This window comes from Peromyscus eremicus, chromosome 16_21, assembly GCF_949786415.1.
Source record: "Peromyscus eremicus chromosome 16_21, PerEre_H2_v1, whole genome shotgun sequence".
Classification (NCBI taxonomy): Eukaryota; Metazoa; Chordata; class Mammalia; order Rodentia; family Cricetidae; genus Peromyscus; species Peromyscus eremicus.
The window spans coordinates 35,413,038-35,434,106 of NC_081432.1; the positions used below are offsets into that span (position 1 = coordinate 35,413,038).

General features: G+C 45.5%; 1 protein-coding gene across 1 annotated transcript; it reads left to right on the forward strand.

Moving 5' to 3' along the window:
• Positions 1 to 1,171: 1,171 nt before the first annotated feature.
• On the forward strand, positions 1,172 to 7,401 carry Lyg1 (lysozyme g1). Its single transcript, XM_059281295.1, has 5 exons — positions 1,172 to 1,214; positions 3,739 to 3,843; positions 4,553 to 4,746; positions 6,972 to 7,104; positions 7,283 to 7,401. The coding sequence occupies exons 1-5, from the start codon at positions 1,172 to 1,174 to the stop codon at positions 7,399 to 7,401; spliced, it is 594 nt and encodes a 197-aa protein (XP_059137278.1).
• Positions 7,402 to 21,069: the final 13,668 nt, after the last annotated feature.

The following is a 21,069-nucleotide window of genomic DNA, read 5'->3' on the forward strand; positions in this document are numbered from 1 at the left end:
GACCGTTTCAATACTGTAGGAAAGATAAGTAGGAAGCATGGCTTGCTGTATGGCCACATGCTCTCTCAGTTTGTCAAGATGGAAATCGAGTTACTTTCTGAATGCCTCTCCATCTGAGACATCTCATCCTGGGTGTTGGGAAGAACCCATCTATAGGAATAAACCTAAAAGAGGGATTGGGATGTAACTTAGTAGAAGAGGATTTACCTAGCATGTAGGAGGGTCTGGATTCTGTTCCCACCACCAAATAAATGACTAAATGAGAGAGAGAGAGAGAGAGAGAGAGAGAGAGAGAGAGAGAGAGAGAGAGAGAGAGAGAGAGAGATTCAAAATGACAGGTCGCCAGGCTCTGCTGACCGGGGAGATGATGGGAAGCACTTGTATTGGGTGTGGTTTGTGACATTTGTATAGTGTGGTAGTCAGAGGGAACCATGACTGCTTGTACATGGTGGTAGGGAAGTTTCTGGAAGAACTGGTTGGGATGAGGAAGAGAGTCATCATGGCAGCACATGCTTGATGGTCCTCACTACTGGTTCTCTAGCTAAGTGAGCACCTCATGATTCCAACCCTGCGGCCCTGCCCATGACCTACTTCCTGGGGCCTGTCTGTCCACCCTCCCTGGGTTCTGACCCAGGAGTGCCACAAAAAGAGACTGAGGAACACGGTTCAAGGGGTCCCAGGGGACTGGGATTCCCTGGAATGGGGACCAGAGCAATAGGGCAAGTCTTCCCCCTCCTTCCTTCATCCAATGTAAAGAATCAGGGTATAGTCTACGGCACTGAGGAAGGTGTGCACTTTTCTCCAACCTGAAGAGAAAAGTGCCCAATTCATGGAAACCATCAATACAAAATTCTGCTTTTCATTTCAGGTTTGGATAATGTAAATTGCTTTTCAGCATCCCGAGTCGGGTCATGGTGTTTCTCAGTGCTGAAAATCAAAGTATCTCAGCATTCCCACGGATCAATTAAAAGGCTAAATGATGCACCTGTCCAAGTTTTGCTTCTCCATTATGATTCCGATCACTCATTTTCTACTTTGGATGTGGGGAACTCATTCCATTCACAACCCCCATAGAAATAAGGTGCTGTTATGACAATGAGTGACGTTTCATACCTTTAAACTAATTTTGATTTTAAAAGCATTTCAGGTGCCATAGAACCAGCTACTCAACATGTCTCCACTGTGGCTGCTCCTGGGCCTCCTGGCCTTGACTGGTGAGTGTGTTTCATTTTTCCCGAATAACTTGGAAATGGGCAGGAAAAAAAGCACAGAAAGGCAATGCTACATCTTCCATTTATGTAACTACAGGGAAAGCATTATTTTTCTCCTAAGATTTCTGATAAATCCTGGAGTTAGGAGTAACTGCTGAGAAGCAGCCTGCCCCAAGAGTCCCATGAAAGGATGAGGGTTCCCTCTAATTCATGTGCACTTGCAACAACGTTGCTTGAAACCAGGCTTTAAATATTCATCATTGTAACTGCTCGTTGCTGCTATAAAACCTCTTAAACCATGTTAGTTAGCGTTAGTTACTTTACTCATTGTTGGGACAGAAGAGATTTGAGGAAAAAAGGGCTAAACTTGAGATTATAGTCCATCATGGCGGGGAAGTCATGGCCGTGGGGACTTGAGGTGGTTGGTCACATAACATCTATCATCAGGGAGTGGCAAGAGATGGATACCAGTACTAAGTTCATTTTCTCCTTTTTATTCAGTCCAGGACAGCAGTCCATGAAAGGGTACCACCCACACTTAGGATAGGTCTTCGCGGCTCAATTACTCTAGATAATCCCTCACAGACCTATGAGGGATTTGCGTCCATGGTGACTGTGAATCTCCACCAACACGACAATAAAGATCAATCATCAAACACCGTAACACTGAATTTGTTTAGAGACTATGTATTTCCAAAGAGAGATGGAGGTGGTTGCCATATGACTAACATAATTCAAGGAGAAAAGCAGCTCTAAGAGAATCCAGATGTGACGGAGCCAAGGGGCACATAGTCACAGTCTTTAATTTCAGCTTTGATTCTAACATTGATTGCAGCTAGGGCAAAAAGTAGAAGTATTTGTTGTTTTTTATTTGAAATATTCATTTATTTACTATTTACTATATATGTGCCAATTCATTCAACCAATATGTGAAAGCTGCTACAAGGTGCAAAGCATTGAGAATATAAGTAACTGCAGAATGGTGTAGTGTGGTTAGGGAAAGGTCAGTGAGCGAGAGAGCAAGGACACAATCAACTGCCACACTGGGCATTTGTCAACAATCATGAAAACAGTAATGCACTGGCTGAGACACCTGCTTAATTTTTTTTTTGAGAGGAAAGGGTTTATTTCACTCACAGTTCCATGTCACTGTTCCCTGCTTAATTTTTTACTTTGAATATATTCACAAATCATCAGATCTTTCCACAAATAATATTTCTCTCAGATTAACTCATCCACATCTATGGAGTAGAAGCATCTACTCCAAAACACTAGTATTTTCAGATGTCAGTGCCATGAAGCTGTTATAAAAACAGAACCTGGTGATGGAGAGGTGATTCAGCAGCTAAAAGCACTTATTGCTCTTGCAGAGGACCTGGGTTTAGCACCCACCTGGCAGCTCACAAACACCTGTAGCTCCAGTTCCAGGGGATCCGATCCCCTCTTCTGGCTTCCTCAGGCTCCTGTTTGCATGTGTTTGACATAAACTCCTGCACATACACACATATAAAAAAAAACATAGAATCTTAAAATGCATTTATGTAAACATGCAGGACTCATATGATGACATGCCATAGATAGAATTCCCAAGAACTGACTGTCATTGAGTGAATAATATAACTTACTTTACTTAAAGAATAAAATCTACTCTGCAAGTACTGTCTCAAGCCTAGGAACATGACGCACTGGTAAACGTGCTTGCCAGGCAAGTACGAGGGTCTGAATTTGATCCTCACCTATGTGAAAATCAAGGCATAGTGGCTTGGATTACACTGGGAGGCCAAGACAAGAGGGATCCTAGACTTGGCTGCTCATTGCACACTTGCAATCCCAGTACTTGGGAGGTTGGGGCAGGAGAACCAGGAGTTCAAGACAATCCTTGCCTACACGGTGGCTAATCTAGGCTGCATGAAGCCCGTTTCGAAAAACATTAGTTAATTAGTCAAGTAATTGATGAAAGCAATGCCTCACATTCAGTGATGACTAGAATACCACAGATCTCTTGGGAGACAGACACAAGACAGAAAAGAAAGATGCAGAAAGAGGGAACCTCATATAGAGACCGGATCCTATGACTCGTCTGCATACAGTCTCTTTGCAACCTTTGCCCCTTGCCCAGAATGCTCCGGGAGAAGCTGAAGGCAATCCCAGTCCCTGTTTATAGACCATACCTTCACTTGGGGTCTGAGTGGAGATGCCAGGAACACTCTGGCCTTAAAATACATGTTTTAAAATACACGTTCTAATACATGCAAACATGAATACCTCACCATACAGTGAGCTATGAGACAGCCCTTGAGCTTTTCAGAGAAGGCACTGCTCCAGCGGTTCCTTGTGTCTGCAGGGAAGGAGGTGAGAACTGAAAATCAAAGCAGCGTTGTGATACCACTACCTACATTTCAAAAGAGGTTCAAGTGTAGAGTGGTGCTCTAGCTCCCACTGATTTTATTCCAGTTGTTTTTAATGATGGAATTCCTTCACAGCCTTCTAGCTCAGTCCCCCAGGCTGAACCTTTCTCAATCTGCAGGCTCTTCTGAAAGCAGCAGTTGGGGATGCTATGGAAACATCCGAACCCTGAACACCCCAGGAGCGTCTTGCGTGATTGGAAGACGGCATGGGCTGCCTTACTGCGGTAGTTAACAATCTCTGTGTCTACAATTTCCTCTTGACTCCTGCTGTTTCTCGTGGTCCTACACTAAGGCGTGGAAGGAAAGAGCACTCATCATGGAGTTCAAAGTCGTTGTGAGAGCTCTGACTCTGCTTCTTAAACAAGTCACATAGTTTTTCAAGTCCCTCCTGGAGTTAGATATCCACCTTTACAGAGTTTTTGCAAACTCTATTTCATGGGGTGAGAGTGCTTCTTGAACTGTAGAAGAAACTAGAACCAAGGCTATCCCGTGTAAATCGTTATCATTTTCTTATTATGTGATTTATTGGCACCACATAAGAGTAGAAAGTTGGGCAGTTGTGAGCAAAATTGTCCAGGGGTCTTACCAAAAACTTACTGAAGGGTTAGGGGGCTTTCTCCTTCACACGGTGACCTGTTGCAGTGGCATGATGCAGTTTATTGAGAAACCTTCTCTGGGGTCCTTAGGATTGGACCAGTGGTGCCTACAGAATTGTCATGGAAGGGACCGAGCTTAGCTCACGGCCACTGGTGGCCACAGAGATCTCTAACATCAGGAGATGCCTGGGGTGTTGACTCTGCTTCACAGAAAAGGTCTTAAAATATGAGGTCAGGAAATGACTACTAGGGGTTTAAATTTGGGATTTTCAGTCACAGGCCTAAGTCCAAGCCTAAATCACCCTCAGCCACATACTTCCTTTTGTGTTTGCTCTAGGAGTCCGTGCCTCTGAAAGGCTGGCTGAAATAGACAGGCCATATCTTCTGAGATATCAACCCACGATGAGAATTGTTGGCCGGAAATACTGTATGGATCCTGCAGTGATCGCTGGTGTCTTGTCAAGGGAGTCTCAGGGTGGCAATTTCGTGGTCGACATGGGCAACATGGGTAATGGAATCGGGGTGATACAGGTAATGCTCCATCAGTCAAGGTGATTTGATGCTGGGGAAATGGCTCAGCAGGCAAAGTACTTCCTGGAAAAGTGTGAAAACCTAGGTTCAGATCTCCAACACCCATTTGGAAAGCCAGCCATGGTGGTGTGTGCCTGTAATCTCAATACTGTGTTCTCAAAGTGGAGGCAGGTGGATTCCTGGAGTTCGCTAGCCAGCCAGATGAATCAGTGAGCTCCACATTCAGTAAGAGATTGAAGAAGACATTCAGTGTTGATCTCTGGCCTCTACAGGCATGCTTACACACATGCACATCCCCCCACATGCACTCCATGTGAATATGTGCATGCGTACACACATATGCATACACATACACATACATGTACATATACACACATGCATACACAGAGAGAGAGAGAGACAGAGAGACAGACAGACAGACAAACAGACAGAGAATGTGGCCCTTCTGCTTTGTGACACAGCTCCATGGTTTCACTGCAGATGGCACAGTGGTGCAGAATAGTGAGTGAACGGTACCGCCTGGGGTTTGTGAGGGCCGCAGCAATTCTGGTACCATTTCCACTGCACTTGGAGCCACAGTTTCTTGTCAGAGTGACTATTGCTTTATTGCCAGGACCCATCCCCCAGGACACACCACCCGAGATACACTACTCTGGGGTTCCCCATGAGGCACTAGTTCATGAGAAAGACCACAAATTGTATCTTTGTGCTGTTGTCTTTGTGTGACCTTGAGTGGGTCATTTTACGTCACTGGGCCTGTTGCCCTACCTGTAGAATTCCATTTGCTCTTGGCAGTGCTGGGGAGTTAAACTTTGTGTGCTCTAAGCAGGTGCTCTACTGCTGATCTCTATTCCAGCTCCTAAATGCCATTCCAATAGAATTATGAAGAGTCAATGGAATAATGTAAAAAAAAAACAAAAACAAAAAAAGTAGCTATGTCTGGTAGGTTCTTAAAAATACTACATTCTCTTTTCCTTGTCTTCTCACTATATAACTCTTAGTTCTGAGGGTTGAGTTTTATTCTTACACTGATTGGACCCAATATCACTCATCAGAGTTTTTTTGGGGGGGCTGAGCCACTGTTGGGGGCCAGGGTAAAAATGAGAATGGAGCTTCCTGTTGCTTCTCTGTTGAGAAACCTGTGTGCAGTGTGTCATTTTCAAGCTTTTAGGATAATTCACTCCTTAATGATCTTGGAATTGGCTTCTCTTGACTACGTATAATAAACTTCAATTAAAAAGTACCTTCTGGCCGGGCAGTGGTGGTGCACGCCTTTAATCCCAGCACTTAGGAGGCAGAGATAGGTGAATCTCTGTGAATGTGAGGCCAGCCTGGTCTATAGAGTGAGTTCTAGGACAGCCAGTGCTACACAGAGAAACTCTGTCTATGAAAAAACAAAAAAAACAAAAAAAAGTACCTTCTGATACCTTATCTCATTTTGACTTATGGATATATTCAGTAATCTGATGAGATGGGGCAGTGAGCCACCAATGAGGAAACAGGACCCATAGAGGAGTCCCTATTGTCAAGTTACCCTGGCAAAGAGAGCACTTGGCCCGAGGACGCCTTATGTCGTTAGGAATGGTGACATCTACTTCCCCATTTTCACTTGTTTTTCTCTTTTGTAAAATCTGTTCCTTGGGGGAAGGATCAGTCCATCTCCTTTGAGATGAAATAAGAATCCTTTAAATTCAGTCCTTTCTCCTCAAGCCGATGAGATCTCTGTGAAAATGGTGACCTACAGCATCCGAGAAGGTTTTGAGTCACCTCCAGACATTCTGATCACCTGCAAGGGGGCCTGAAGCACAGGCAGGATCCCTTCCTGCTTCGTTTGGAGTTGAGAGTTGCGGCATGGAGGAAGGGCATGGCACTGGATTCTGCATGCATCAACCGCCTTGGCCTCTGACTTGACCTGCTACAGTGGGGCAACGGAGAAATGACTGCTTGCCCCTCCTCAGCCTAAACCCTGTAGTTTATTTTTGTCCATGGTGGTGACACCATTTTGCATTCCCGTCAACAGTGCACAGGATTCCAACTTTTCCATGTCCTTGACAACATTGGCCTTAAGTGTTTCGGACAGTAATTCTTAAGTCCTAGATGCATGTAGCGTCTCCACTTAACCTCTGGGGAGATGGGGAGTGGAAGAAGAACAGAAGGGAGAGGAAAGAGTAGCTCCTTCAGCCGAGGATGCTCACCAGGCTTTTCCTCTGCCTCCCTCTCTCTAGGACTCAAGCTTCTACCCTCCCACATCTTGGAAGAGTGATTCCTGGGTTTCCCAGAAAACTGAAATCCTGACAACTAAAATCAAAGAAGTCCAGGCAAGGTTTCCTAGCTGGACCCCCGACCAGTACCTGAGAGGTATGTGTTCCACTGCTGGCCAGTTGTTTCACGGCCTGGAATTAAGAGATAAAGGTTTATCTCTTAATAAAAACCAGACTTCTCAGGCCACAGCTGCCTTGAGCTGGGAGAGGGAATCTGAGCTTACTGTTGAGTGCCCTCAAGCTGGGTGAGGACTAACCTGTCACCTGACTTTCAGGTGGACTCTGTGCCTACAGTAAGGGTCCAACCTTTGTCCGAAGCAACCAGGATCTAAACTGTGACTTCTGCAATGATGTCCTTGCGCGAGCCAAATATTTCAAGAACCACGGCTTCTAGCACCTCAGATGAAACTCAGGTTCTACTGCCATATAGGAGGCTCTCCTATTCCACCAATTTGGCTAGCAGGTGGAGACTGCAACCTCGAATCTGAGTTAGATTTGAAAGCTGTCAAAATATCATGAATCATATTAAAGGAAAAGTCATTACCTGCATTATAGACTGTGTCTTTTTAAAATGTTTCCCCAGATGTGAGCTCTAATACGTATATCTGTGAGATGAGTCCTATGTCTCAAGGAATCCAATGGCCAAGTTCAGCAAATAAAGCTCAGGAAACCTAGATTTCATGTCAATTACACTTAAGCATTGATTTTTGGGCAATGTTGGGACTTGAACACAGAGCTTCCACGTATATTGAGCACATGCTCTACCACCTAGCTATCTCCAGCCTCAATGATAAATAGTAATTTTTAACTTTTTTTTTTTTTTTTGGTTTTTCGAGACAGGGTTTCTCTGTGTAGCTTTGCGCCTTTCCTGGAACTAACTTGGTAGCCCAGGCTGGCCTCGAACTCACAGAGATCCGCCTGGCTCTGCCTCCCGAGTGCTGGGATTAAAGGCGTGCGCCACCACCGCCCGGCTAATTTTTAACTTTTGAAGATTTTTTTGTTGTTTTTTTGAGACAGGGCTTCCCTATGTAGCCTTGGCTGTCCTGGAACTCACTCTGAAGACCAGGCTGGCCTCAAACTCAGAGAGCACCCTGCCTCTGCCTCCCGAGGGCTGCGATTAAAGGAGTGCACCACCACCACCTGGCAAGATTTTTATTTATTTTTACTTTAAGTGTGTGGCTGTTTTGCCTACATGTACATCTGTGAACCACATACATGCCACTCCTGTGGAGGTCAGAAGAGAGCATCGATTCTTCTGGAACTGGAGCTAGAAGTGGTTGTGAGTCACTTCGTCAGTGCTGGGAATTGAACCTCGGTCCTCTGGAAGAGTATCAGTTGCTCTTAACCACTGAGCCAACATCCTGCCCCAATAAATGATACTTTTAGTATAAGTTTAATACTATATTTGGAAGAAAGCAAGATGGCAATGACCTCGGAGAAGTGTGTGAGCTCCTTTTAAGCCTAACTAAGGGGAGTGTCCAAGGAAGTTAGCTCATCTTAGATATGATTGGCTTATGTGAGTGGCAATCATGTTAGTAACTTTTAATTGGGTAGGGTTAGTTGGGGTTTGTCAGGGCTACAGTTATCCATTTTGGGGCAGGCCTGGACGAGCCCCAGGCTTTGTCCTTGAGCTGCCGTGGAGGTTGGCTGCTCTAGCACATACTGACTGTAGAGGCTGGCTCAGTGGCCCAGACTTGGTGCTACCTATCTCCCTAGTCCCTGTTGTCACAGACACCAGCGATTAGTTGCCCTTTGTTTGTGGCTCTTCCTCAGAAACTGTCTGTCCAGTCTCAGGAAACTGAAATTGAGGCCTGATCTCTGAGAGAAGACTGGGCAGCCTGTTATGATGTCTGTTTAGTCCTCTCAGAGAGCAGCCGCCATGAGGGATGGCTACAGGAGGCCAGAAGAGCCTCTCTAGGTTGTAGCCCTTGAAGAGTCTACCCCTACAAATCCACTGAGCTAACTTTGTATAGCCTTTTAGGGATGGCAAGCGTGGGACCCAGGGAAGCTTGGCTACACTGCTGCCATGGCAGACTTAAACCAGCCAGAGAGAGTAGGCCTTAGTTTCAGTTTACTGTAAGGCAACACCAGTTACAGGAAAAACCACAAACTGGCATCACCCAGGATGAGCCAATCAGTATCCAGGGAGAAAATAACTAAAATTTCAACCTAAGAGGAAAGTATCTGACATTCCCAAACATTTCTGACCATTATAGCTAAGATCACCAGATGTTCCTTAGCCCAGCACACACCTATACCCTTTCACCAAGATATCCCTAGATAAATGTCAGCTAATCAGGGTCTTGAACCCTGGAAATCCCCTCACTCCAACCTCTGCTATGATAAAAACCCTACCCCAACTGGGCATGGAGCTCTCTGTTCTCATCACTGTGTCGGATGGATGGAGAGCCCAAGCTCGAGCTTGAATAAAGACTCTTTGCTTTTGCATACGGATTCGGTCTTCATGGTGGTCTTTGAAGAGTCCCTGAGATCTGGGCATAACAGCAAGACGTTCCACTTCACTCAGTTTACTTCAGCATAGTAATGTGACAAAGGAAGAAGAGCCAGCTACAGATTGCTCCTTCTTCACTCTCTCAGAGAAAGCTTTAAGGAGGCATGACACGACCCAGGCTGTAGGATCTACCTAAAGGTATAGACCCATGTTCTAACACTGACTAGTCACATAGACTCAGTAAAATAGTTTGGGGAAAGTCACTTGCTAACAACTGTGTGGCAGCATCTTGACTCCAAAGCCATCTCACTGTCCTCAAGTGTTAGGTCTCAAACTCTGGACAAATGGCTAACTGAGGTGACTATATAAAATATCGAAGGGATGCCAGCTGCCAGGTTCTCAGCAATGCAAGTACTTGTTAGAGTCACCCTGACTGGCATACTCCACTCCCTACCCTAAAACTCTCCAGCCCTCGAGCTTTGGCTATGTGCCCTCTTTGGTGCTTGTGGTGGTTTGAAAGAAAATGGCCCCCAAAGGGAGTGGCACTATTAAGAGGTGTGGCCTTGTTGGAGTAGGTGTGGTCTGGTAGAGGAAGTATGTCACTGTGGAGGCAGGCTTTGAGGTCTCATATATGTTCAAGCCACACCCAGTGAGACAGTCCATTTCCTGTAGCCTGCAAGGTGTAGAATTCTCAGCTACTTCTTCAGCACCATGTCTGCCTGCATGCCACCATGTCCCACTTTGATGATAATGCATTGAACCTCTGAAACTGTAAGCCAGCTCCCACCCCCCAACTTAACTGTTTTCCTTTGTAAGAGTTGCCATGGTCATGGTGTCTCTTCACAACAGTAGAAACATTAAGACAATGATCTTGGTCTCCTGGCCTCTTAGCCCCCCTCTCCTCCCCTCTCTCCTCTCTTGCACCCCATCCCCCAAGTCTGGTTCATGTTCAGTCTGCCAGCCATGTTCAGTCTGGACCTTCCAGAGGCCTCTGGCTATGTTCTCCCTCATAGCTACAATAAACCTTCTCCTCAACCATACCTTGGAGCATCATATCCTCATTTTTTTTCATTCACTAAAATTCCCTCTACTTTACTTGCTGGACCACAAAATCTTCTTCTAACCAAAAGGATCTGAAACTCAGCTAAACTCTTCCCTTGGGCTTGGTCCTCAGCTAGTGGCACTATGGAGGTGTGATTGGATCATGAGAATACTAGCATCATAAATTGGTTAATGTATTGATGAATTCACAGTTGAATGGGCTTGGTAACTGGTGAAGGAAGTAGGTCACTGAAGGAGTGTCTCTGAAGAGTCTCAGTCTCTCTCTCCCCACCCCCCTCTGTCTGTCTGTCTCTATTCTTTGCAGAGGCTTCCATTTTTTTTTTCGTCATAATGTTTCAGCTTTGCCATAGACTGAAAAACAATGAAACCAACCAACCTTTATGGGTCTCTTTCTTCCCTGGGGATCATTGGTCACTGGTCCACAAGGGCGGAGGGAACATAAACAGCGAGCAGAGTTCAGACAGCTGTGAGTATGATGGAAATAGCCTTCCAGAAGTCAGCTATGGTGAGACAGCTCAGCTTTATTCCAGAGTAAGGGGAATATATAGGATGGGGACAGCACCTGGGCATTACCTAATTTGCATTTGGCGGCTTGGTCCTACCATACAGCTGGAACACAATACCTAATTATCATAGGGATAGTGGGCGTGGGGAGGGAGCATTTGCAGGGACCTGTGTCAAAGGTCATACTTAAGATAGGTCAGGCATCCAAGCTCAGGGACAGCTTCCGAATAAAGTCAGGCATCCAGGCCAAGAGACACTACCCAAATTAGGTAACGAGGGAATCCTGCTGCTAAAGGAGTCCTCCATATTCACTGAGCTCAGAGAACTATCTGGACATGGTGAACTGCAACCTTAAATGCAGGGTGCTCCAACAAACTTTAGCCCAAACTCTCTGAAACCATAAATCAAAGACAAAGCTTTCCTCCATTGTGTCATTGGTCACGTATTTTTATCAGAGACAAAAACTAATTACACAGAGGCACCCCAGTCATCCGTAGCCAGGCTATACGGGAGAGACCCTCAAGGACACAGACCATGTCCTATGTTGTTAAATTAGCAAATTCAAGTGTTTGGATTTGTAACAGTAATGGCCCCCATGTGCCAACTTAATATCAATGCTTCATCATCGTTCCATAACAATCATCATCATGCCAAGCACGCTTGTTCTGCCCCTAAATCTTTTTTTTTTAAAGTAATTCCTAAATGTTAAATAATGCATGAAGTACCAGAGCCTTTGCTCCCTCTGTTTAATTGGATTCAGCAGCCTAGGCAAAAGAAAAGAAGTCCAACCATACTGGCGCATAAGGCACAAACACAGGGCTTGTACATAGTGAGTATGAAGTGCTCTTTTTCTGTTAGCAGCCCCATGGTACCCCTTATGCTCTCTGGGGCCCTTGATACCCACCAACCCTGGCCTTCCTTCCTTCCTTGTCTCCCCACTCTCTGCTCAAAGTCCTATGCCCAAAGCTTGAATCCAGCTAAGAGATTCCCACCAAGAACACAACAGAGGAGACCAAATGAATGCGCTTTCCCCTTTGGAGATGTACGTTGCACTAGTATAAGGAAAACAGAATGTGAAGCTCTAGCCACGAGCCTGCAGGAAAAACATTAGGGTGAATAAAGTTCTCCTGGAGTCTTGCTATGCCTCCCTCCATGGATGTGTGTGCTCAGTAATGGACCTGGAATGTGTACATGGAGGTGGCATGTCTCACCCAAGGAAAGCATGCCAGAGACGTCACGCTGCTGAAGTGGGAGCACTGGGGAGGACGCAATGGAGTCAAAGACTATGTGAAAATACGGTATTGATTATATAGTGATCAGTAAGTGCTATTGTACATCTTCTGTCTGCCAGCCGTTCTCTTAGGAAGGATGAAACAAGGGTAAAGGGCACTGTGCTTCCTCGCTCTTTGCAGCTCACTGATGGCCAAGGATGTTGAACACTTTTTTCAAGTGTTTATTGACCATTATTTGTGCTTCTTTCTTAGAGAACTGCCTCTTCCTTTCATTAACCCATTTATCAACTGAATGATTTGGGAGCTTTGTGTTTAACTTTTGCATTTTTTTTTCCAAGACAGGGTTTCTCTGTGTAGCTTTGCGCCTTTCCTGGAACTCACTTGGTAGCCCAGGCTGGCCTCGAACTCACAGAGATCTGCCTGGCTCTGCCTCCCGAGTGCTGGGATTAAAGGCATGTGCCACCACCGCCCGGCGTCAACTTTTGCATTTCTTAAAATACACTTTTTTTTATTGTTGTTTGAATCTTAGATGGTCTTTTAATAAAAACAAACAAACAAACAAACAAACAAAAAACCAAAAAACCAAAGCCAGATATCAGGTGAAAGCTAAAAGATCAGAGAAGCAGAACAGCCAGCCACTAGTTCTTACCTCTACGAAATCCTCAGCCTCAAGAGAGCGAGTTCTTTTTTCCTCACGCATTATATACATTTCTCCACCTTGCCATATTACTTCCTGGGATTAAAGGCGTATGAGCTTCCCAAGCAAAGGCATGAGATCTCAAGTGCTGGGATTAAAGGGGTGTGCCACCACTACCTGACCTGTATGTCAAATCTAGTGGCTGGCTCTGTCCTCTGATCCTCAAGCAAGTTTATTAGGGTACACAACAAATTACCACATCTTATAAGCATTAATACTGTGATGCATAGTTGTCAAGTGTTTTCTCTCATTCTGTCTTCTGTCCCTTCACGGCTGATAGATTATTTTGCTGTGCAGAAGCTTTTCTGTTTCCTGTCATACCATCTGGCAGGTCTTTTTTTAAAAAAAAAGAAAAATAGAGGCTTATTTATTTTAATTTTTTCTTTACATTTGTTTATATATTTGTATGAGATAGGGCATGTTTGAGAGCCAAAGATATGTTTTAAGTTTTAATTACTGTGCCTAAGAAATCAAAACTAAACTAAAATGCCCCTAACCTGTAAGCCCCTTGCCCAAGGAGAGATCCTTTCTGAAATGCTGGAGGCTATTGTTTATGGGAGAGAACAAGCCACATGTTTTCACTCCCCTAAACAAGTTGGTTTGACTCAGCTGCACCGGATGTGCTCGATCACATGTGGGCAGCAGGAGTGGGGTGTGGGAGGGGTGGGAGGGGTGACAACATGGACAGGAAGTAAGTCAGGATGTGCACTTGCCCCTGACTGGATACATGTGGGAGGTCTGCAGGCAGGAAGTAAGTCAGGATATATGCTAGCCCCTGATTGGACCTGATGGTAAATAAGGCGGCCTTATGGGTTTGACTCTATAAGCCTCTGCAAAATGTGACTCATCACCATTTCCTGGGAACTCTGGAATGGTTCTGGCCAGAGCCCATCATCCTGGCCAGTATTTAATTAAACCTTGCTTCAAATTTACTCAAAAATTGCAGAACTGGTCTTTCTCTTGTGATTCTCAGGTTTGACCCATGCACCTGCCATTTTGTGTGTGTGTGTGTGTGTGTGTGTGTGTGTGTGTGTGTGTGTGTGTGCATGTGTGTATGTATGTGTGTGTGGTGTGTGGTGTGTGTGTGTGTGTGTGTGTGTGTGTGTGTGTGTGTGTGTGTGTAGGTCTCATAAGACACACTACAAGAGTCAGTTCTCTCCTTCTACCAGGTGACCCTGGATTGTGATTTAGTTTAGAGAGGGTTCCAGGGACTGTTGAGAACATGAGGACTGTATCTGTTGGATGGAATATTCCATAGACACCTGTTAAACTCATCTCATCTATAGTGTAGTGTCTTTGTTGATGTCTTGTTTGATGAGCTATCTAAGGATGAACAAAGAATACTGAATTCAGGGCTTGATTGACCTTTTGTGTCTATTTGCAGTGGTTGTTTTATGAGCTCCAACATTTGGTGTTTATTTATATTTATAATTGTTACATATTCTTGAATTGTTCATTCTATTGATATTATTTTCTTTATCTCTTCCTTTTATAAAAGTCTTTTTTATTAAGAAATTTTTTATTCATTTTACATACCAATCACAGATTCCCCCTCTCATCCCTCCTCCTGCTCTTTCCCAGCCTCCCCCCCTCAGCCTCCCCTCCCATTCCACCCCCCATCCGATCTTTCGGAAAAGGTATGGCCTCTCATGGGGAGTCAGCAAAGCCTGGTACATTCAGCTGAGGCAGGACCAAGCCCCTTCCCCCTGCGTCAAGGCTGTGCAAGGTGTCCCACCATAGGTAATGGGGTCCAAAAAGCCAGCTTGTGCACCATGAATAGATCCTGATCCCACTGCCAAGGGGCCCTTAAACAAACCAAGCTACACAACAAACCCGAGAGTCCAGTCCCATGCAGGCTCCACAGCTGTGAGTCTAAAGTTCATGAGTTCCCACTAGCTTGGTTCGGTTGTCTCTGTACATTTCCCCATCAAGATCTTGACGCCCTTTGCTCATAGAAACCTCTTCCCTCTCTTGGACTGGACTCCTGGAGCTCGGCCTGCTGCTTGGCTGTGGGTCTCTGCATCTGCTTTCGTCAATTACGGCTCTCTTTCTCTCTTCTAACTGGCTTTGGTTTGAAACCTACTTCATCTGATATCAGAAAGGCTAGCCCCATTTGCTCCAGCTTCAATTTGCTTGATAAACAGAATTTTTTTATTCTCACTCTGTGGGTGTCTTTGCCAGTGGAATGTGGTTCTTGGATATTTGTATCTTGTTCTTTCAGTCCAGTACGGTCAGCTAGCCTGTTGAGGTCATTTACACTTAAAATTATTATTGAGAGATTCACTAACTCCTGTCATTTCGTAGGCTGTTCTTCTGGTTGCTTAAACTACTGTGTGTTCTCTGCCTTGCCCGTTGTCAGGATTACTGGTTGGCTGGTTTATTGTGCTGGCTGTGATATAGTCCTTATTTGTTCTATTGTGTTCATCTTTTCCTTCTAATAAAATATATTCCGTCTATCTGGGTGGTGGTGGCGCACGCCTTTGGTCCCAGCACTCAGGAGGCAGAGGCAGGTGGATCTCTGTGAGTTCAAGGCTACCCTAATCTACAGAGTGAGTTCCAGGACAGGCTCCAGAGCTACACAGAGAAACTCTGTCTCAAAAAACTACACACACACACACACACACACACACACACACACACACACACACATGTTTTTTTCTCTCCTGTCCCTCATGATTGAGACTTTCTTCCTCCTCCATGTATAATACTCCCTGAAGTATCTTCTGTAGGGATGACTTTAGTGGTCCTAGACTGCCTTAGCTTGTAATTGTCTTGAAATGTATTTATTTGTGCATCAATTTTAAAAGATATTATTATATTATTTGTGGGGTACAGCAACATTGGTGAGCAGTTACTTCCTTTCAAGACTTGGAATACATTGTTCCATGCTTTCTTGGATTTCTGGGCTGCTGACAAGAGATCCGATATTATCCTGATATGCTTGCCTTTCCCGATGGATTGGTGTTTTCCCCTTGCAGCTTTTAATGTTGATTTCTTGCTTTGGATATTTTCATAAGTGTCATTGAGACGCTTTTCTTTGATTACATCTACTAGGAACTCTAAATGCCTCTGTGTTTGGCTGTCTACTTCCTTCTCTAGAGTTGGGGAATTTCTTCCTATGTTATTGGTTGGGTTCACAGTGCTTTCAGTTTTAAACTCAGCTCTCTCATCTGTCTTGTAGATTCTTATATTTGTTGTCTTTATTATTTTCTAGACTTCTTGAGAGGTGCTCATTTATTGTTTTTTGTTTATTGATGTAATACTTCCTGATTTCACCCTTCACTTTGCTGCTCTTTCTTCTGCTTCATTCATCTATTGGTGAGAGTTTCCATTGCGTTTTTATATTCATTGAGTCTTTCATGTCCACCATTTATATATTTTCCAATATGTCAGTTTCTTTGAGTTTCTATTCCATACAGCTGACTCTGTCATCTGTATGGATGATTTCCTGACCCAATTTTCTAATTTAATTTTCTCTTCTGTTTTGCTGACTTTCCTCCTCAAGTCCTGGGTCAATTAGTTTGCTTTATTCATGTGCCTTTTTGTGGATCTCTGAGGTTGTTGATTACCTTTATAACTAAGCATTTAAAATCATCGTCTGGCCCTTTTCCCATTTCAATATCTTTGTGGAGTTAGAATCCTTTGGGAAGATTATGGGGCCTTTGATTTTCATGTTTCTGTGTTGTGACTTGCATGTGTCTTGGGTTGAATATCTCTTGCGGTTGTATTTGGGGATCTTCTTTTTGAGCGTCCTGCTCTTGAGAGCTCAGTGTCCAGTACCACTCACGGAGTAGAAAACAAAATTACTGCAAGAGCAGCAACACTTAGTCCAACAAGACGCATAAATGCACTTAACACTGTGTAGCGCCCGCTAATACATCTCCAGTGACCATAAAACACAAATGGAAAAATAATGCAGAGTGTGCTAGGAAGTTCAAATTTATCTAGGAGCCAGGTGCTGTGGTTCACGCCTGTCATCCCAGCATTCAGGAGACTGAGGCAAGAGAACCGGGAGTTCAAAGCCAGTCTTAGCTACATAGCAAGCTCCAGTCTAACCTGGGTTATACAAAACTCCATCACAAAAATAAAAATAAAGATAAATCTGTGTCTATAATAAATGTAGAAATAGTAAGCTAATGAGATAAAGAGGGTAAGCAGGGAGAACAGAAGAGAAGAAAGACTAATTAAGAGGAATTGAAGAAGAGAATTGGAGAAGAACATTATGACGGGAAAAGAAAAGAACGAGATATTATAAAAATTACAATAAAGCAAAAAAAAAAGAGATTTCCCAACAATGAGAACATGCAGAACCAAAATTGATACATTTTGGAAAGGAATTAAAAGGCTGTAGAGATGGGTTGGTAGTTAAGAACACTTGCTGTTCTTGCAAGAACTTCAGTTTGTATCTGAGCATCCACACTGGGGGACTCACAACCACCTGTAACTGCAGCTCCAAAGGATCTGATGCCCTCTCCAGGCTTCTGTGGGCACCTGTATGTGAGTGCATGTATACACACACACACACACACACACACACACACACACACACACACTGAATAAAAATAAATAAATAAATAAATATTTTAAAGGTATAAAAATAACAGCAAAAATATTATTATTTTAGAAAAACAGTAAATTAAAATCAAAATATTAGACAGGTTGAAGCTACCTACAGGCCAGCCTGAGTCCTCAAGGCCTGGACTGGCTGAAGACATTCCTGCCTGGCACCTGGTCGTGGCAGGTGGGAGGGTGCCATTATGATGAACACATATATGGTGGAGAAATGTGAGAGAAAGAGAATCGGAAAGGTTCATGTGCTGTGGAAAGAGGTAGAACAGATGAAGGGAGAGTGGTGAGGAGCAGGGCGATATGGGTAGCCTGCTTGCCGCCTGCCCCGCCCCCTCCTCCACTGCCATGGTGATGTTGAGGCCTGGGCTGCTTCAAGGATGCCCTGGGTCTGGTTGCATCTGTGGCCATGTTGGTGTCTGAGGGCCCTGCCGCCACTGGGGCCATGCCAATCTGGGTGGCCTGCGCTGCCACTCGGGGCCATGATGACATCCAGGGCCTGAGCAGCGGTCAAGGGTCATGCCTGGGTTCATGGCCCTGCACCAGCAGCCAGGGTCTGTGTTGATGTCCATGGCTTCAGTTACCACTGAAGTCTGTGTGGATGCCTGGGGTCAGGTCAGCCACCTGAGGTGTCTGAGGTTGGTGTCTGAGGGTCATGCTGCAGCCGGGACCATCCAGATCTGAGTGGCCTGTACTGCCACCTGGTGCCATGGTGGTGTCTGAGCCAGAGCTGTAGCTGAGGCGCATGTCTGGGTCTGTGGCTTTACTGCAGCCAGGGTCTGTGTTGATGTCCATGGCTCCTGTTACCACTGAAGGCCATGCAGATGCCCGGGGGCTGGGCCGTCACCTGGGGCCATGGTGATATCTAGGCCTGGCTCTGCAGAGGACCATGTCTGGGTCCATGGTCCTACTACAGCCAAGGTCTGTGTAGAAGTCCCAGACCTGTGTTGCCACCAAAGGCCACATGGATCCCCAGAGTTTGGGCCTCAATCTGTGGCCTTGTTGGTCTCCGAGGGCTATGTTGCCACTGGAGCCACGCTGATCTAAGTGGTCTGGGCTGTCACTCGGGGCCATGGTGTAGTCCAGGCCTGAGCTGCTGCCTAGGGCCATGTCTGTGTTCATATCTCTATGGCAGCCAGAGTCGGAGTTGATGTCGATGGCTCCTGTTACCACCAAGGGCCGTGCAAATGCCTGGGGTCTGGTCAAGCACTTGAGACCACGTTGGTGTCTGAGAGCCATGTTGCTGCCAGGGCCATGCTGATCTGGGTGACCTGGGCTGCCATAGGGGCCAGGGTGACATCCGGGCCCAAGCTGCTGCCAAGGGCCATGTTTGAATCCCTGGTCCTGCTGCAGCTGGAGTCTGTGTTGATGTGTATGGCCCATGTTACCACAGGGGGCCATGAGAACCATGCATGATGAAATCCGAGGGCCAGACTGAGCTGGCCCTGCTCTTCGATTGGCCCTGGGAAAGCTGGCCGTGCCCCTCACTGGACACTGCAACAAGAGAGCTAGCCTCAACCAAATTGGGAGAGCGGGCCCCAGTGACCCAGGCACAGGAGAGCTTTTCCTGATGAGATGGGCGTAGGTAGGAGAGCTGACTCCACCCTTTGCCTGAAGGGGTTGGCCCCAGAGGCCAGGTCTGACCAGCTCAGCTACCACCCAGATCCACATCCTGGGTTTGGGGTTGGCCACCCTAACATCTACCCCATTCATGACCTACTGGAGCATGTGAGGGAACTGGTCCTGCAGAACGATCATGAGGAATGATAGCCGCACGATCCCCATGACTCAGGGATCAGAGAGGAGTTTCAGAGAGGGTCCAGTGATGATGGTGTACAAGAAACCAGAGGTCTTGAACCAGAGCAGTGACTCACTGCAATGAACATTTGCAAGTAAAACTAACTGGACGAAAGGGTCTACTGTGTGACACACTGCACAGCTCCCAGTGCCACTAAGATGAATGAAGAGGTGTTGGAGAGGTGGGGGAGAAGGAGGAGTAAAGTGGGGTTTTTGTTAGTTTGGTTTGGGTTTAATTTTTTTTTTAATTTTCTTTTGGATGGGGGTGCTGTAAGGGTGAAGGGCAGATATGGAGGGACTGGGAAATGAGTGGAATTGGAGTGCATGATGTGAAATTCCCAAAGAATCAATAAAGAAATTATGTTTTAAAAAGATCAAAATATTACTTAAAGTAGAAAAAAAGGGGGTGGGGGTCAGGAAACAGTGTAAGGGAAAAAAAAGAGAGAATAGAAAAGAAAAGAAAAAAGGAAAACAAATGATTGCCCAGTAAGGAAATAAATGTGTGGACACACTAGTCAAATACAGAAAGGGGAATAAAATAGAAAAACACAAAACTTAAATATATATGTAATAAAATATGTCACTGAAAAGAAAATCCACGCAAGGGGTGAAAGCAAGCAGAAAGATGACAGCGTGTTGGACCGGCTTCTTCCCGGGTCCTTGTAAGCCAGAGACAGGCCAGGCATGGGGGCTGGAGGGTGGTGGGGGGGAGGCGCGGGCGAACTTGTGAGCTCTGGTCTTCCCTGTGACTTGTGCTGGTCCTGGGCCTGTTTTGGACATCTGATGACTGCTAGAGCTCTTAGTTTTATTAGTTTTTCTTCGTGTGCAGGGACCTCTGCTGGGCACACATAGCTTTGCAGTGTTTCAAACCCTAGGTGTGACTCGCCTGTTGGAGGGGAGGGACTAATGGCAAGAGGCTGAAGAGACTGCCTGACTTCAGCCTCAGGGCTAGCAAACTCTCAGGACACAGAGGGTGTGTGTGTCTTTCCTTATACACATCGTGGCCTGGACCCAGCTTCCTCCGCTGTGTTTTTCCAGCGTTTTAGCCTCGGTGCCCCCTCTCCACGGTTGCTTCCAAGGACAATCTCCCACCCTGGAGTAGAATTGGTTGAACTCAGGCTCCATACTTGTGGTTGTTCCCTGTTCTCAGACCTCCAGAGTAGCTTGGATTCCTATTCTAGATGCTTCTAACCCACAAGCCTCTAGACCAATGGTTCTCAACCTTTCTAGTGCTGCGGCCCTTTAATACAGTTCCTTCTGTTGTGGTGTCTCCCCCAAACATAAATTATTTTCATTGCTGTAATTGTGCTACTGTTATGAATTGTGATGTAAATATTTTTGGAGATAGAGGATTGGCAAAGGAGTCACGACCCACAGGTTGAGAACCACCGCTCAAGGTGGAGGAAACTCCTCTTCATTTCTGACCTGTCCTGCCAGAGAAGACACTGCCTCAGGAGATTCACAGCTGGATTTGAGGCTCGCCACAGCCGTGGGCTTGTCCTGTGTGTTGGATTGCCTGGCTCTTCTCCGGGGTTGTCTGGAGTACTTTTTGGAAGAGTACTTCTGCTTCCCTCACCTCCTGGGGAGCAGCTGTGTCTGGAGTGCCTTGTTTAAGCACCCTGTCACTCCTTTTGTGAATCTCTAGAGCTTTTCTATTCTTTCTTTTTGTTTTTTAAGATTTGTTTCTGTCTATGCATATATGGGTTTGTGTCTGTGTGAGTGAAAGCCACATGTATACATTTGCCTGTACAG